The following is an 18,033-nucleotide window of genomic DNA, read 5'->3' on the forward strand; positions in this document are numbered from 1 at the left end:
AGAAGACAGCTTTTGGCCTGAAAGACTGGATGCCCTCTTGCAGGCCTACCAGTCAAAATTGCTTGTTTAGTTGATGTGAACTGTGCATAATCTCTCTGTGCCAGTGACCTCAATCTAGCAGTATATATCTGAGCTTTGGGTAAATGTACAATGACAGATATACACAAGGAGCCACATTTCAGCTCTTACTCTGCAGAAAATCTTGTTCAGAGGAAGAGGGAGGCCAGAGGGACAGGACTACAAAAGAATGCCTTACTTCCCTTTTGGAGTGGTTGCTATTTAGAAAGGGAAAATGCGTAGTACTGCACAGCTGAAGAAACAGCATGACACATTTGTTTTGCATAGCAAATTGCATAAAAGCTTTATGGAGTCAGTTATCCAAAATATATGATTTCTTCCCCCCCCCCCCCCAAAAAAAATGGTGATAGGCAGCAAACACTAGAAAAACTTCAGTTAGTTGAGATTCTGCAAAACCCACTTCATTATGCAATTGAAATCTCACTTCAATTTCAAAGCAGATGTAGTTAGAAGTTGGATTTCTCTTTGGGTTCAACAGACTTAATAATACTATTAAAAAAAAAAAAAAAAAAAACACTCCATAAGCATTTCCAAAGTAAATTTAAAAGGGAAGAAGTTAAGGCAGATTTAATCTGTACAGGCCAAGAGGACTAGAGGGTGAAAAGGGAACAGCTCCTGTCTGACTCACCCTCACACTGGAGAGCTGGAGTCTATTGCATACCATAACCTTTCTTCTTTGTGTACCTGCACTTAAAAGATGAAGGACATCAGCAGGTAGGTTATCATATCCCCTGTCCTTGATAACTCCAGTCAGTTTTGCAGGGAGGGGCACAGGGCAGAGGCAGAGCCCTGTCTTCTCAAAGAAGGAGAGAGGAACATAAGGTCTTACCTAGGAATACCTAACAGAGCTGGTAGACTCAGTACTCAGATCAACTTCATCCTGTTCTGAGGGTCTCAGTCTTGAGAAAAATCCTTCCATGGCACAGTACCCAGAGAGCCTGTAGCTGGTCTGGGATTTGGCTGGAAGTGTGGGTGAGATTGAGGAGCAAGACTGCACCCTTGGGAACAGTTGGGAATTACATTTTTTGAAGGAGGGCAATAAATGGAAAGGAAGAGGCAGAGGAACACAGCCTTGAGCCTTCAGACTTATGTTACAGGTTAAGTATTCAGAGAAAGTCATTATTAGTATTTTAATTTCAGCAAACAGAGTGTTTTTCTGTGCTGCAGATCACAGCTCTGAAGGGAGGCTGAAGACCATCATATGCCTGCTGCAGCTGATTAACAGTGCCACCAGCCGGCCTGCTGGAAAAGTGCCAGTTCATTTAGCTAGAGAGAGGAAAACAAGGTAATGTACATCTACCCACCACCTTATGCCCCAGGAAGTCTCTACAGTCAGGCTTTGATCCTGCAAGCCCTTCACCACACTCATAGAAGCTATTCCTGTGAGAACTGCAGTAAAGGTCTCATCCAGAGAGGTGCTAAGCAGTTCATGTAAGCTTCAGCAGGGTAAAAGGAGATGAGAATTGCTCGGAGTCTTCTGGCAAAGATAAGAGTGAAAGACAACATCCAACTCAGAAAGACTTCTAGTGTGAAGCATACTACTCAGTGTGATGAACCACGTCAGAATTAGGTTTGATATTATTAAGCAACCAGGTGAGGCTATAGAGATCGTGCAAGTTCAGCAAATGAGAAGTGTGTTGGCAATCAGATATTTAAAGACATGCTTTCCATTGCTTGTAAGATATTTCCTTTTGGAAGCTGAACTTACCAATGAATTAAGTTTGGCAGCTCAGTTTCTCTCTCTGGTTGAAACACTCACTAGGAGAGGTATTACTGCCTGGTCGTACCCTATATACTAAAGACAATATTGCCAACTTCATAACCAACAGGAAAATTCCGTTGCAAATAGACTAAAGCTAACAGCAGGAATGCTGCATTAGGATTTCTTTACATTGAATTAATGGCTCGTGGTACTTTTCATCCAGGTTTTTGGACAGCCACAGGAACTGCTTTTGCCCAACAGCTGCTAGTCAAAGAACTGTGTAATGAAAAAGTAGTTGTGGGTGGAAGAAAGGTGTCATTTACAAAGCTGTCTCAAATACTGGCAGTCTTGCATGCCTCTGCCAAGAATTCTGGTCAGAAGGACGCTGCTAGATTGTAAGCACATGATTGTGTCTAAATTTTATATTTGAACACAAGCAACTCAAATGGATTTCTGAGAGCTGGAACTGTTTATACTGTGTGGGTGTCATGCCATGTCATTAATGCAGTCCTTTCCACAGAGAAGTGTGCATGTAATCCCAAGTAATCACTAAAAAGCTGTCTGAAAAAAAGGCAGTGTGACACAAGATGAAATTTGAAGGGCAGAAAAAAAAAATGGTCAAACAATAATGTATTGTAAGCCCTGGCAATAATTGAACATAAGGGATAACAACCGACCATCCGTGAAAGTTTAATTTTCCATCTCTAAAACAGATTTACGGTTGAGCCAGTATCGTTGTCCAAAGACTCTTTGAACTCTGAAGAAGTTTAAGTCCACTTCAAACCTACTGACAGTGTATAAATGTTTTGAACAATAAAGGCAGAGAGATGGGGACAAATAATGTCTGTGTACGCGATGTTTCTGAGGTGGATGCATACAGTCTGCCTGCATGATGTTGAAAACATCTTTGGCTTTTTGCCCATGCTTTTCTATTAAACTGCTGTGTCTTCATGGCTTTGAAACTGTCATTGTAGATGAAGACTGTTGTGAAGCAGAGGAAGAGCCTTTATTCCTAGGAAAGTAGTATCTAATAACAAGTGTTAAGGAAATGCTGCAGAATGCTAATGTGTCTTCTAATAGACTCAAACAAGAAGACAGAATGTTCTGTACACTACTGTCTTTGTTTCAGATTTTCAATCTCAGAGCACTGCTGACCATGGCATTATTTAGCAAATGCATGTCTTTCTGGAGAAAATGACAAAACAGAGCCTCCTTGTAGATGTTCATTTCCTTCCCTGGAAGGTAAAAGTAGTGAGCTGTTTTGTTGCAAGTCTGTCCTAACACCACCTCCATCATGTTCGGCCAAGGAAGCCGGTTATCACTTGCTCAGAACATTGGAGTATTTTTTTTTCCGCATGCTCCATTTTGATGCTTTCTAAGGCACTTTTATTATTCTGAAATTTCAGTCATCTCCTCCATAGACTTGACCTGACAGGTAAGTTGACAGCTGTCAATATAAAACTAGTGTGCAATCCCAACAAATTGTGACAGACATACTGAATCACACTAAAGTATCATTTTCTCTTATGATGCTGAGCCCTCACAGTATAAGGAATACTTAGATGAGAGCAGAGCAAGTTAAATTGAGTTTTCAGATGGACAGTCATATTGTGGCAACTGTTCCTTGCCTTTCTTTCCATTCACCAAGATCTTTAGAAGACCATTTCAATGTTAAATTTTGAACCAAGCAGACCATATTTCAAAAGGATACATAAGCGTAGGGATACCTCGTGCTGACAGGTATTTTCGGATGAGCCGCTCAGTACCATACCAGTTGAAACCTTTTGTTGCATACCCAATACGTGGAAGATGCACACTTGCTGAAAGGGAAGGGAGAGTGCACACTATTCAGGACATGATACATTTACAGAAAACAATCTGGATAAGGAGTGCAAGTTACCCATCAAGAACAGAAGAAATATTTTGAAACACAACACACTATTCACCATGGTGACCTTGCTCTTACTTCATTTCAGGAAAATCAGTACAGAAGATGTGTGATTTTACCTAAAGATGACGACCAATTTCCACATGTGGGTATAGGATTCACTATTCTGCTGCACAACCACTTACCATTCATTTTCTTAGCTGCTGAATAAATCTTCCTTAGGCCTTTTTCCAAAGCAGGTAGCTTAATGCCAGACAAGTTGTTGGACCGATCCCGATGCTGAGCTACAATCAAGGCCAACTACGGAAAAAAAAAGAAAAAAAGAGCCTCTCTACAGTGCTAAGAGACACAGTGATAGCTACTAAAAATTGTATTATGCAAGTATTTAATAAGCTACAAAAGCTCTCCTCTTCTCTAATGTTGAAATGCAACTTAGTCACATTCACTATTCAGTGTCACTATTATTGGAAAGAAGACATAATGTTCATTTCACAAAGCTTCAGAAACATCTGGGCAAAGTAACACACACACACACACACACACACACACACACACAAAACCTTTCTCATTCTCACCAAATCTTGTCCTTTCTTCCTGGATTTTTTGTCATCAATGGGGAATAACAGAGTTCCTCCTAACTCCAGGTCTGTTCAGAAAACAAGAACAGAACAAAAAATAAGCCCTGAAGAGTTAAGAGTGAATCAGCATAGCGGTGATTTCACTCTCATGTTCTGTATTCCTTGGATGTCATTATTCCCTCAGGATTATTTCAGTGGAGTCAACCAGTCATTTTCTCTGCTCAGGGAAAAAAGATAGACATAGACACCCTCATCTCCTTGTGTTCCCATCCCTCTTCCCTCCCCTACCCCTCGCACAAACAGTCCAAGGCCACAAATGGAAATAGATATTGAAACAAGTTTTTTTTTTTTTTAAAAAAAGAAACACTCCACCAAGAAATTAAGAAAACAACAGATCCATCTACAGATCTACAGCAAGATATGCATGCTTCACTAGCTGTTTAATGTAGCTCAAATCCCTTAAGATGCTCAGGAGAAAAACAGTGTTTGTAGGAACCAAAAGTCCAGTTGGATACTGCTGGAGGTGGCTTTCATCCTTCTTAAAAGGACTTTGACAGAAGATGTAGTGCTCTGTCTTATGTAGTGAAAAAAAATCTTGTAAATAATGGACAAGGGCTTTTTCTTTAATGACTTGCAGAATAGATCAGAATGACCAGCTCCTATGCAGAGCTGTCATACTCAGATAAGCTCAATTAAAGCACCCTCTCTGTATTCTGTATACTTTCAGAGCTAGGGATGCAAATACCTAGAGAAAGAAGAAAAATAATCACTGTTAAGGTATTCAGGTACCTTACTACTGCAACATCAATGGGACTGAAGCTCTTTAAAGTATCTTGGCCTAAGGCATGTTTTAATCTCTTACCTTTCATCTTTCCTGCCATCTCATATATTTTCCTTGGCTGATCAGAACGAGCCTCCAGAGCTGTAAATAAACCGCCCCGTCCCCAGCGGCCAGAGTCATCTAGAGTGAAATGACAAGATAGATTTCCAGAAACTGAAGCTGAAGACCATCACTGCAGGCAAGGCACCTACTCTAGTCAAATGTGATGAATGACTATCAAAAACAGTTATGGGAACCATACATGAACTGAAGTTGAACAGCACTCAAGGGACTGTCCTAGAGGATAAACCTGAGCCACTGAGAAAAACAAACTTGCCACAGTTTTTAGAAAAATGCTGCAGGAAGAATCCCTTCTAACTGCCCAGTGGAGATGTATGTGTGAGCACTAATCATGGAGGATATCATACAAACCTGCCAGTATCCATGTATTCAGGGAAAGCATGCAGCCATTATGACCCCAGATTGGTGGCCTGTGCTTCACAGAACTAATCTGTAACTTCTGCTTTGTAATTTGGAACCAATTATTTCAGTTGTAATCTGAGGACTTCCACCTTTACTTGACATTTCTACTTTAAACAGGTGTTTTCATGCTGAGCTTAAATTAAGCTAAAAAGATTGCAATGCTCCGCTACAGCCTTGGTCAGAAAGCAGCTCCAGCACTGACTCAAGAGAAGCTCTGTAGCCTGAATTTCTTCTCCCCAGCTTTAGTGTCTCTGGACAGGCTGGAGAGTTGGGCAGAGAGGAACCACATGAGGTTCAACAAGGGCAAGTGCAGAGTCCTGCACCTAGGGAGGAATAACCCTAGGCACCAGTACAGGTTGGGGGCTGACCTGCTAGAGAGCAGCTCTGCAGAGAAGGACCTGGGAATGCTGGTGGATGACAAGTTGACCATGAGCCAGCAATGTGCCCTTGTGGACAGGAAGGCCAATGGTCTCCTGGGGTGCATTAGGAAGAGTGTTGCCAGCAGGTTGAGGGAGGTGATCCTGCCCCTCTACTCAGTCCTGGTGAGGCCTCGAGTACTGCATCCAGTTTTGGGCTCCCCAGTACAAGAGAGACATGGAGCTACTGCAGAGAGTCCAGCATAGGGCTACAAAGATGATTAGAGGGCTGGAGCATCTGCCCTGTGAAGAATGGCTGCGAAACCTGGGCCTGTTTAGCCTGGGGGAGAGAAGACTGAGGGGGGATCTTATCAATGTGTGTAAGTACCTGAAGGGAGGGTGTCAAGGGGAAAGGGGCAAACTCTTTTCATTTGTCCCATGTGACAGGAAGAGGCAATGGGCAGAAATTGAAGCACAGGAAGTTCCGCCTGAACATGAGGGGGAATTTCTTCACTGTGAGAGTGACAGAGCCCTGGCACAGGTTGCCCAGAGAGCTTGTGGAGTCTCCTTCTCTGGAGATATTCAAGGCCTGCCCAGATGCAACCCCGTCTAACACACTCTAGGTGACCCTGCTTGAGCAGGGAGGCTGGACTAGATGATCTCCAGAGGTCCCTTCCAACCTTACTGATTATATGATTCTATGATTCTAACCCCTTGAGTTAAGAGACTAACCTAGAGCCCCTTGCTCAGTGTAAAGAGATAGGCACCACAAGAGGGCAGCTCTGATCTCAGCTTCTGAAAGCGTCCGTCTCACTCTGCTTGCTATATTAGCTGATTTTCAGTATCTCAGTTCAGTGCCTACGGCTTACATGAGGTAAGTAGGAGGCCCTCTCAGGAGGCACTGTCCTCATTTGGCCACAGACATATGCAACTTCAAGATACAAATGCACCTTCTGAGAGGCTCCTCTAGAAAATCCCCATGTACCCTCCCTTCCAAGCACTTATGTGGGGTATACATAATGGAGCTGGAGTCTGCATTGCCTCTCCACCACTCAAAGGCATGTCTCACACAAGCCAAAAGTATTTCACTCTGGGTGGGAATTAGAAGGTACTGAGCTAGAAGGAACAATTCAGTCCCTTTCCCCACCCACCAATGTTCCTGTTGTTTCGAGTCCCACCTAGGCAGTGGACAATGATGACATCCTCCTCTTCTGCTATGGGGTAGGTGACATCTCCCATGACGTACTTGATACAGCTCAGGTCTGGATCTCTGTAATCTAAATCCACATTTAGCCCAGCATCACCCTCCTCAAGCTCTTCCTCAGAGTCACTCTCCTCTGAAGGGAGACAAGTAGATGTGTAATGATTTGCCTCCCACCAGGCCATCCTGAAACAAAATAGAAAATGAGATTCAATGAAAATGAAAGGTGGGGGGACACGCACCTTGGGTTTCAAATCATTGCAGTAAAACAAAGGAGATGGAGTCTTGAGTTACAAAACTCAAACTCTAGATTCAGACGTGCATTCTGTCTGCCTTCCTCCCCTATTTTAGACAGGGTGGAAGAGACTACCACAGTTATTATCTGTTATTAACAGCATATGCCAGTGTGATAAGCTGACTGAAGAAACAGAAAGTAAGTATATGACCAGGGGAAGGAGTTATTTAGAGAAGTAACAAAGAACAACTAGGAAGCAAGGAGAACGAAGAGAGTCAGAGTTGTCAGACCAACACATAAGGGACAACAGTTTCAGGTAAAGCTTCTCCTAAAAGTTGGGTGTAGCTTCAGATATAGGGTTCTTGTTCATGCCAATCTCTATGAATTAAATTAGATGTGAAGGCAGGCCCCTCACTACAGACTCAAGCCATTTTTCCCACTTCACATCTCTACATTCTGCAGTTCAAGCACACACTCAGAAACACAGCCTGCAGACGTTCTGTCACCCTCTCCTCTCCTCCTTCCCAGACCCATCTACCTAAGTGGATAGAGGGTATGACTTGTTTTAGTCAATAAGACACACATTTCCAGAGCACAGTGTTAACAGACATCAGTGAATAAGTAGCAGATACAATACAAACCATACTTTTTCTTGTATTCTGCTTCTGCTTTTGCCTTCCTCTTTTCCTCCATGAGCCTTGCTCTCTTTACTGCTGCTTCTTGGCGCTTCTTTCTCCTAGCCTCCAGCTCCTCTGTGCTCAGCAAGTGCTTTCTCCTGGATGACTGTTCACGGAGTCCTGTGAGAAGGACCTGGAGAAAGAAGGAAGTATCACAGAAACAAACTGCTCATCTCAAACTCTTGTCTGGTGCCCATCTTACCAACACTCCACATATCTTTCCCATTTGTCTACTTGCCCAATGTATTTGTCATCAGATCCCAACTGTTACATAATAGTTACTTTCGTGACCCAAGTTTACAATACTGCCCTGAACATTAAACATCTAATCTGTAATCAGAACTGTTGGATCATTCAGCTCTTAGATTCAAGAGCCAACCTCATGACATCTGTATCCACATCTTTTAACATCTTTTGCAAGTTGTGTGCAAACTGGGAAAACTGTTAGCCTCATTTTCCACATGCAATTAAGAGCATCATATGCCTAGTCATGTCTTTTGTCTTACATTTGCTTTGTTCCGGAGAGCTCTCCCTTCCTTGTGGGTCTCTTCAATCAAGGCTTTCTGAAGATCCAAAAGCTGATCAAATGCCTTTTTGTCTTCTCTGCTGACTTCCTTTGAGTAATCTTTACCTTCATACAGATACATGTGATCTTTAAAGAATAATTTAAAAGTGTAAATAGAAACTGAAAACTGCTAAAACCTAAAATACATAGTGAGATCAAACAAAACACAAAAAGGCTTATTTGTGACACTGCTGTACCCTCTATAAAAAGGACATGTTTACACTCATGGTGTTTTGCATGCCTGGTGTCAGCATCCTGTTGAGACAACAGAATCAAGATTTGTCTCATCATAGAAAATCTTTTCCTTTAAGGCATTTATATTGGCAAGAACCTTTTGCCTACTTCAGTCAATTAACTGTTTTAAGTTGTGGCTCTATCACCATTCTCTTTGGTAACTTCACCTCTGACAGTGGTTAATCCGTTTAGCTTTGGTATCCATTTCCAGGGTTACTCTTGTAAATGGATAGCACACCTTTTCTCTTGAGCTCCCAAACAAAATAAAAGAACAGAACTCTGAAATATAGTGTTACTGCTCATCAGGTCAACCATTTTCCCAACAGCTATTACACAGCATGGTACCACTGCTCCTCTTTAAGTTATCATAAGAAAATATCACTTTCTGCTAACTGCTAGCAAAGAATTACTTGTTGCTGGCAGGACACGCAATATCTGTCCTGCAGGGACATATTTTTGCTTCAGTCACAGATCTATATTTATGTTCCATCATGTATGCAAGATAGAAATTCAGCCTTTCTCATCATTACACTGGAAAGGGGAAAATATCCTTAGAATTTATTCTCATATAATACAAGGTTACAAAGACTTTACCATAATTGTGCAATATTTGGATTGGAAGGTAGAGTATTCAAGATAGAGTAGAGCTGTTGTAGTTGTTTAGACACCATGACTCTGCACTTCTTACCTCACATACTGGAATTCTTTAAGATCACTTTAACTGGTAATTTTCATGGCCAATAATCTTTTGTTTGGAGACAAATACAGAACACCTGCTACATAGTCTTTCCCTAAGACACTGCTATATCTCTAAAATTGTAGTTCCATCTTAACAGTTCTCTGTGGGTATAACAGCAGTTGCAGATTGACTCTTTCCCTTTTTCTCATGAATTTCATCTGAAGTCTCAAGATACTTGATACACATTAAAGAATTCTGTCTCCCAGACACCTTGTGAGGAAAATATTGTTACCATTATTTTACAGGTAGGCAAAGAAGGAAACAAGAAGAAAAAGAACAATAAAGGCTTATAATTAAACTTCTAAATAGGCCACAAATAAGATCTGATTCACTTGCTTAATTACAAGTCCACTTTACTTCTTATTGCCTGAAAAATGCCACTCCTGTCTGGAAAGCCTTCTCTACTGGCATCCAAGTGTTAGGCATTTCATTAGATATTTAGATTCTTAACTTACTTTCTCTGTCCTCCTCTTCACTTTCATCTTCGTGTGGCAGTACAACATCCATTACCCACATCCCTCCTTTTGTTTCTCCAAGGATGTTTTCTAGCTCCACATCCTGGATAGTACTCCCCTCAGATGAGAGCAATTTATCCAAGCCAAATTTCAGGATTTCACTCAGCTTTAACAAAGAGAGGGGAAAGTTCAATATTAACATCTCTTAATTCAATCACAGTTTCTTGAGCTTCTCAAGCATAAATGCAAAGGATGTGCAAGTGAAGCAATCTAATCCTTAATATTACCTGTCAAAACACTTATTGCTTCACAAACTTAGTTCTCCCAACATTTGATGTGATGGACCCCTATGACAAATCTCCCTCAGCAATACTCATCTAGACCTAAATGGTCATACTTCTCCATTAATTGTATGACCTGGTAGCATTGTATTAACGGCATTCAAACAGTTTTCTTCATAGCCAGAAATTCCAGGCTTCCTTTCTCCCCCTACTTCTTTAAAACAAAAGCTTAAATCCCACAAAAAACTCATTCAGAGAAAAAATATCAGCGTGGAATTTCCTATGGGCTCAACTCCACTTCTCCCATAGAAATCACAATTGTGGAGACGTACGCCGGCAGGGGAAAGGGGGAAAGGATATACAACTTCCAACCCTCCCCTAGGTTAAGCTGCACACAGGGTGTATATTCCTCTATATTTCACTTTGCTTGAGGTTTGCAACCCCAAACGCTTACCACAAACCTCAGCTTTCAGGTCAGAACTACATATTATGCCGTTTCCGGCGAAATTATATTTACTAAGAGGACAACAATAAAGTTGGCCGAGTTTCAGATTGGCAATTGAAAGCTGACAAAACACCTACTGTCAGCTGTGTTTGCAATGGAAAAGCAAGAGAGACAGATAAGTTCCTAGAAAACAATGAGTCAGCTTCCATTTTAGACCTGTCATAATTAAAAATACACAAATAAAACAATGTGAAGTTCTGCTTTCCCCTCTTCTCTCATAAAATACATCCTTTTTCAACAATGGATAAACCTCAACACTGTAACACTTGTCTTCAAATTTCAGACATTGTCTGGACTGGGGATGTCATTTTGGTTCTTAAGATATATACAACAAGCTATCATGTCCACAATATACATCTACCCCCCAAACAAGTGTTTGAATAGGTTCAAGTCAGACACGTAGGTGGGACTTTTCTAAAGACATTATTGGAGTCAAACTGAGGGAACAGCTATATTTTACCTGTAACTCTCCTGCTCCCTGAGGCTTTGGTGCTCCCAGAGCAAACTGACCTCCTTCTACAATGGCATTTGTCAGCCGGAGCTTGGAAGCAGCTCTTCGGTAGATTATTTCTTCAATTGTATCTCGCCCAATCAAGCGGATAATTTTTACAGGCCTTGCAAATTTTAAGAAAGTTGTTGTTATTTTCCTTTTTTGAAGTGCCTTAAAACTGTTTCCTTGCATGGGGCACTAACCATCATCCAATCCTTTGGTATGGACAAAGGCAAAAGCAAAATCAGGAAAGATAAACAGCAGAAATATAATGCCTAGGCAACTATCCCTTGACACAAGGAAAAATGTTCACTGTAAGTATGCAGCAAACCTCCAGATTCCCTCTCCTCCTCCACATCTACAAAGCCCCCACCTTGGACACATGAGAAGAACTGCATGAAGCTGCAAGAGAAAACAAGGATATAAAACCCTCTCTGTTCTCCCCCTTTGGCCATCAGTCTATTGTCCTTAAACCTTCCACTGCCTATGGAAAGGGAAAGCAATACTGAGACTAAGAGGGTTAGCAACTAAACCAGAAATAGCAGTATTTCTCACTTGTGCTGACCAATCCGGTGAGCTCTTGCTATTGCTTGCAAGTCATTTTGTGGGTTAAAATCACTATCAGTAAAAATAACTGTATCCGCTGCTGTCAGGTTCATGCCAACTCCACCTAAGAAGAAGAAGGTCACAAAATATATTGCCAGCAGAAAACAAAGGAGCAACTACAGAATTTATGCCATGCAAGGTTCTGTCTAATCTGATCAACTACATCAGATTCAATCCACTTCTGAACCCCAAATCTGAGTCTCACAAGGATCTAAAGTGGTATATAAAATTTTCGTATCTGTACCCCTCTGTTTCCAGCTTTCTGTAACAGTCCAAAACTGAGCTGTATTGGCACTGTAGAAAAGAAAATTCAGGATGCAGGAAAAAACAATGCAAAGGGGACTGTTTGTCAAAACTGATGAACACAGACATACTCTTCAGCTGGTGATTAGACTAATATAGCAAGGGCTGATTTACTGAGGCTACGAGGCCTGCCAAAGTCATGAATTGGCTGCAGCACAGAAGCAACTAATAGATACCACTACTGGAAGAGTAGAAAACATCAAGCTTAACTGTACAAGTTCCAAAGCCTAGGTATTTTTACTACTTAAAATTTTTGTGATTAGAGAGTCTGGGTTCTCATGAAAAGGAAGAAAAAAAAACATAGTTTTTTTTTTTTTAATATACACCTTTGTGACTACATAGTGTGGTTAAAGAGGGGGAGCCTGTTGCGTTGCCTTTCTTCCAGCTCATGCCAAGCACTTCTCACAAAAATCACAACATCTCTGCAAGCAGAGACAGTCATACACTTGAAAATCAATACCCGTAACAGAACAGGCATAGGGCTATTGCTACTACACCCATTCCCAGTTGGATACAAGACGTCTTGACCAAGCTGGCAATATCCAGTAGAGAGCAACTCTGATTCTGGATAGTGGGGGCAGAGAGAGTTCAGGCACTGTGGCAAGGGACACACTTATTCCTACCATTTAGTATTAGGCACTTCTCTTCAGTCCCCCAACATGTTCCCCTTAATGCACTGCAGTATCATTGGAGACAGTCTCCTCCAAGAAAGTCTGACCAGAAGCCCAAAGGAAAAAGAACTAGTTCAAGTTTGATGCTTGAGTTTAAGCAGTGCGGGTCCTCCCTCTAGAGAAAAGCATAAGCCTGGCCCTGTGTTTGTTTCAGTAAAAAGATGAGGAGGTTTGCAGCTGTAGAGGACACAGATCCTGCCTGAGGAGCTAAGAGGGGAAGAAGCACAGGCAGCAGTCCCATGGTGTTCTCTGCAGTTTCAGGACAGTAAAAGGCTCTCAGCTGAGTTTGTTTGCCAGCTAGAGAGCATGTCTGTGTTCAGTGAACTCAAGAAGCAATCCCACAAGCTTACTTAAAGGGACACAGTTCCTACCTAAAATCTGGTGCTTGCAGAAATGAAATGCTGGTGAGATTTTTTTAAGCTCAACCTGGCACAGGGACAGGCATTACAGGGCTTGGAATAAAAAAAAAGTAACTCAAGCAGTTGAAATATGAAGAGTATCTTGGCATCAGCTGCTGAAAGGAAAGCACAGAAACCAGATGTTTTAGCTGAGAGACCCAAGTTCAGGATGTGCCCTATTTCCCTCTAAAATCCTGTATGTGTGGGAACAGGGTCTGCAGGATTCAGAATGCCCTGAAATCTTGCCAGCAACTGCAAGGACACAGGCTGTAGAAGCAGGATAGAGGTTGTTTATCTGTCCTTTTCTTGACTTACCTGCTCTGGTGCTCAGCAGGAAGATAAAGATGGGCTGTTGACCGAAGTTCTTTATGGCAAGGTGTCTCTCTTCACCCCTAACAGAACCATCCAGACGCTCGTAGCTGTAGCCTTTCCGAACAAGCAACATGTATGTTTTTGAAATTCTGTCTATGCTCTCACCGCTCTTACCTCATTCTCCATAGACTCTCTCCCGAATCTTTTTATGCCAAATCCTTCTGCCTTGATTCTCATTTTGCTCTCAACTCCTCCCTCCTTTCCCAATTAAACCTGAAGCCATGACCCACACTTCCAGATTCACTGTTGGCAAAGGGTAATTTAGCTGAGTCTGAAGAGAAGACTTGTAGCTTTTAATTTATTGCTTGGAAATAAAATGGGAAAATTCAGAGCCAAAGTAAAAGAATGTTAGCACAAAGTTCCATTTCAGACTATACGGTGTTGGCTGTTGGCCTCACAAAACAGGCCAACCATTGGGTCTTCCTCATGTAAACTCCCACTGCCTTCACTGTGTGCTTTCCTGTGAGCAAGCAACAGGGAATACGGTCTTGCCTTTGGATTTACTCTGCATTAGCTGTCCAAAACTTTAAACACCAAACAAAAGCCTCTTTCATGGGAATCCTAAGTAGGCTTGAAGCCATGTGGATTGAAACAAAAGAAAATGTCCCAAGAACACTTCAGTAACCTTGCCAAAAATGGTCTGATCCAATCTGCCCTTGTAAACATACATGCTAGGCACCCAATGCCAGAACTGTTTTAATAAAAGAAATCATTTCCTGGTATGAATGTGGCCCAATATACATGCCATACTGGACGGTCTTAATCTGGAGCAAGCCTACTGCCTTCAGTGAAATTACTTCAATTAATGCTTGCTGAAAGAATATGAGAAAGTGTCGCTGTAGCACAAGATTCTTCTCGGCTAGCACAAGTGTTTAGACATCACTACACTGACACATCTGGTCAGTGGAAACCATCTCAGGGCATCCAGATAACCTGATGTAACTTTTCTGAAACCAACAGGGCTCTTTGCTCATGGACACCAAACTTGAATATACTCTTATGACCACTGACCCCACACTTAAAAGTAGCTTCAACTTTGGTTCCTTGAAAAAATGGGCCTTAACAGATGACAGGGTAGTGATGTTTCATTATAGATATGTGTTTGATTACATACCTGAGTTGTGAGGTTTTTTAAGAACAACACTGAAGTGCAAGCCCATTTCAGGCAGATGGTAGCACAGCAAAGAGCTGAACCCAATACCCTCGAACTCATAACTCCACATCTCAACTGCAACAATACAATTTCTTACTACTAAGAAGCAACAGTCCCCATCATAGTCCCATCTCCATCCTGGGCAGACCAGCCAAAGACCGAGGAAAAGCACATGGCGGAGATCGTTAGGGTAAGCCCTGTGCTGCCAAAGTGTGCAGAGTGTACCTCTATAGTCCATGTAGTCTTGCAGGATATCAAGCAGTTGAGTCATTTGAGAAAAGAGTAAGACACGATGGCCACTAGAAGAAGAAAGTGAGATTTCAACATACAGTGATAGCATTTCACAGAGCAGTAGAAGGGTTATAACAGCTCAACAAGGTGGTGTTACATAGCAAGACCTCACCACCTCTGCACTCTGAATCTCACACAGTCATGGCACATTCCCTCACTGCACACTGAGCCCCACATCCAGATGCAATCAGTCAGCCTCATCTGCCATCGCCAGTTGTCATATCTGGAGTGTAGGGTCATGAAGAGCTGACAAGGCTGTGGCACAGCACTACTGCTGGCTGGGTACTCCCTAATGAGGATCCAGTGGATCCTATTTAAAAAACACACTCCTCAGCTCCAACTTAGCACCACAAGGTCTCCCTCTTCACATAACCTGATGTATCGAACTGTCCTCAAATCACACAGCACGAAGTGTCTTAGCTGTTGGGAAAATGTAATTTAAGCATCTCTGGGACAGTAGGGCATTTCCTTCTCAAGCAAATGAATCTACAAGATCCTATACCATTGCAGGCAGAGCTCAAGTGAGAAATCAGCTCTCCTCCATTCTAGCCTCTGCTATAAGTCTCAGAGTGCTGTTTAAACGTGGCTTCCCTGTTCAGCAAAATACAAGTATTTTGAAGTCTAGAAACTGCAGAGGGCTGCTCACGTGGCAGAAATATGCAAGCGTAAGAGGCAACCACTCATGGTGCTGTACAGCAGGAAGAAAAAGCCCTCTGGCCACATTAGACTGTCACAAAGTCTACAGAAGCTCTGCCCTTTGGAAGACACATAGAAACAGCAGCTCAGTTAAGAGAGAGGGTAGAATTTGTATCATGCAGGAGGCATTGGTGTACAGAGGGCATAGGAATGCAAACTGTTGTTTGATTTGCCTTGCATCAGAGCTGGAGGGAAATATCTAAGTCCTTGGGTTCCATGTTCCGAAGTCACCAAAGCTCAAAATCAAGATCAGAGTTCTGAATGCCATTTGCAAGGTTTAGGTTACTTGTGTTTCAGGGTTAGGCTTATTCTTGTTTTTTGCACCAGTCAAGTTTCTTTTTCACATTCACCTTGTGTTCTGCCTCCTGGGCTCAGATAGGCATGGCAGCACAAATGAACCAAACTGATGCACTGGAGGCTACCCACAGGAAACACATGATCAAACCAGATGTACTGAACACCATGCCACATGTTTATTCACCTACGCTCCCAGCATAAATTTAGCAAATAAGAACATGTGAAAGAATTAGCTAAGTGGTTCAAGAAATGTTTAAAGGGAAGCTCCAAAATCTTTGACATTCCTCTACCATCTCTAATAAAGGCCCTAATACTGAAATGACTTCTTTAGGATAGTCAATAACATGCATTTATTAGGGCAGTGTTTGTACTGTGGTGAATATCTGCAGAAGTTATGGTTACACAAGGTAGCTCCTCTTCCTCATTTACCTTTAGTCCCTACACCAATCCCACACAGCATTCCTCACGCCCATATAACATACCCAGCATACAAGAATGAAAGGAGTTTATCCAATAAGTACAGCTTTCCGCTAGCTTCAACAATATGGTCTCCAATCTCAAAGGGCTCTGGCTCAACACCTGGAACAAAAATGATTTTCAGAAGCAGCCCTAATACTATACAAGTAAGAACTTCATGGTCAACCTCAGTGTGTCTGCGCTGCCAACTATTGCCAGACAGATTCTCAGCACACCCAGGATGCTTGCCTGAAAAGCGATGGTCCTTCTCTCTCTCTCTCTAAAGGACTCTTCAGTATTTCACAAAGCACTGTGATTTCATCGTTCAGGTGTGAGAAAATGTACTGACATGAAAGCAACTGGAGGGCTAAAGGAAGAAACTCCAGCTTCACAGAGCCCTCCACTTTATTCCTCATCATTAGTGAACTGTCATATGTTGGAACTGGCCACAAACTCAGAGCAAGTTCTGATTCAAGTATAACATTATTTTTTACTTGCTTCTTCTAAGCATTACACTGTCAAGAATTTGTAGAAAACTGCTAGGTGAGTCTAGAAACTTATTTATTCCTATTTCAAAAAAGAGAAGAGAGTTTTCTTACCATTGAAAAGGTATGGGTGGGCAACACATTTCCGAAGCTGAACTAAGACATTCTGAAGTGTAACTTTGCTTCCTGTTTCACTTTCAAATGCATCTGGAACACAGATTAGCATGGAAAAAGAACTGAGCAGGAAAGCCCACACTCCACAGTGGGTGTGACTGGGAATGTCTGTGCTTTAACACTGATGTGGAGTATCTGTATAGGATATAACTTGCCTTTAGATTTGCAGTCCAAATCCTAACACATCCATTTTCATGGACCAAACAGATTTTCCCACTTTTTTTTGCAATGAGTGTTTAGAAATAAGACCCCGATGAAAACTACTCTGCCTTGTCAAACACTTAGTTTCTGGACACCCTACAAAGTACCACTAGCATTTTTCTAAGAGTGATTTACAGATCTTGCAATCATCAAAAATATTTTGGTGCAGCTCATTTAACTTTTCTAACAAAAAAAAGTAACACAGCACAGTCCAGATCTCCAGGGGAATCAGGAAGTTAAGGGACGTATGTGCATGAGGGAAGGGGGGGGGGGAAGACGCATACATAGGCTGATGTTAGAAGAATCAAGTTCAATTTGCAAAGCAATATTCACATAGTGATATTGGCTCATTAATGCACCAGACATTAGCATTAACAGAAAAAAGGGTCTCCACTCCCTACAGTTTTACTATCCCTACAAAAAGGTAAGTACTGGCAGACCAAATGATAGGCACACACAGAAGAGGAAGAATTCCAAGAGAAGCAAATACTTAATCTCTTATACCTCAGGGTGCTTTGTTATAGTTAGTTTGTATGAGTGCCAAGGCATGAGCTATTATAAGTCTGTGTCTATATGGTCGGGCATTTTCCTAGGAAGCTCAAACCTAGCAGCAGTAGGTTAAATTTGCTATATGGCATCTGCA

The 18,033-nt window shown here is 41.9% G+C and overlaps 1 protein-coding gene across 4 annotated transcripts in view; it reads right to left on the bottom strand.

The window, feature by feature from the left end:
- Positions 1-427: 427 nt before the first annotated feature.
- The window catches only part of CHD1L (chromodomain helicase DNA binding protein 1 like), a 28,991-nt gene continuing 11,385 nt past the window's right edge, over positions 428-18,033 (bottom strand). The window contains exons 9-23 of one of the 4 annotated variants that reach the window (XM_062595262.1): positions 17,130-17,222; positions 16,557-16,653; positions 15,016-15,089; positions 13,581-13,691; positions 11,843-11,957; positions 11,258-11,411; positions 10,012-10,177; positions 8,525-8,670; positions 7,988-8,151; positions 7,084-7,292; positions 5,109-5,207; positions 4,244-4,314; positions 3,854-3,968; positions 3,508-3,600; positions 428-1,344 (exon numbers count right to left, since the gene is read on the bottom strand). In XM_062595262.1, the coding sequence (XP_062451246.1) occupies positions 1,337-1,344; positions 3,508-3,600; positions 3,854-3,968; positions 4,244-4,314; positions 5,109-5,207; positions 7,084-7,292; positions 7,988-8,151; positions 8,525-8,670; positions 10,012-10,177; positions 11,258-11,411; positions 11,843-11,957; positions 13,581-13,691; positions 15,016-15,089; positions 16,557-16,653; positions 17,130-17,222 (1,715 nt within the window). In that variant the 3' untranslated portion in view covers positions 428-1,336. The other 3 variants (XM_062595244.1, XM_062595252.1, XR_009960779.1) reach the window with 3 other exon arrangements.

This window comes from Rhea pennata, chromosome 1 (genome assembly GCF_028389875.1).
Source record: "Rhea pennata isolate bPtePen1 chromosome 1, bPtePen1.pri, whole genome shotgun sequence".
NCBI classification, from domain to species: Eukaryota; Metazoa; Chordata; class Aves; order Rheiformes; family Rheidae; genus Rhea; species Rhea pennata.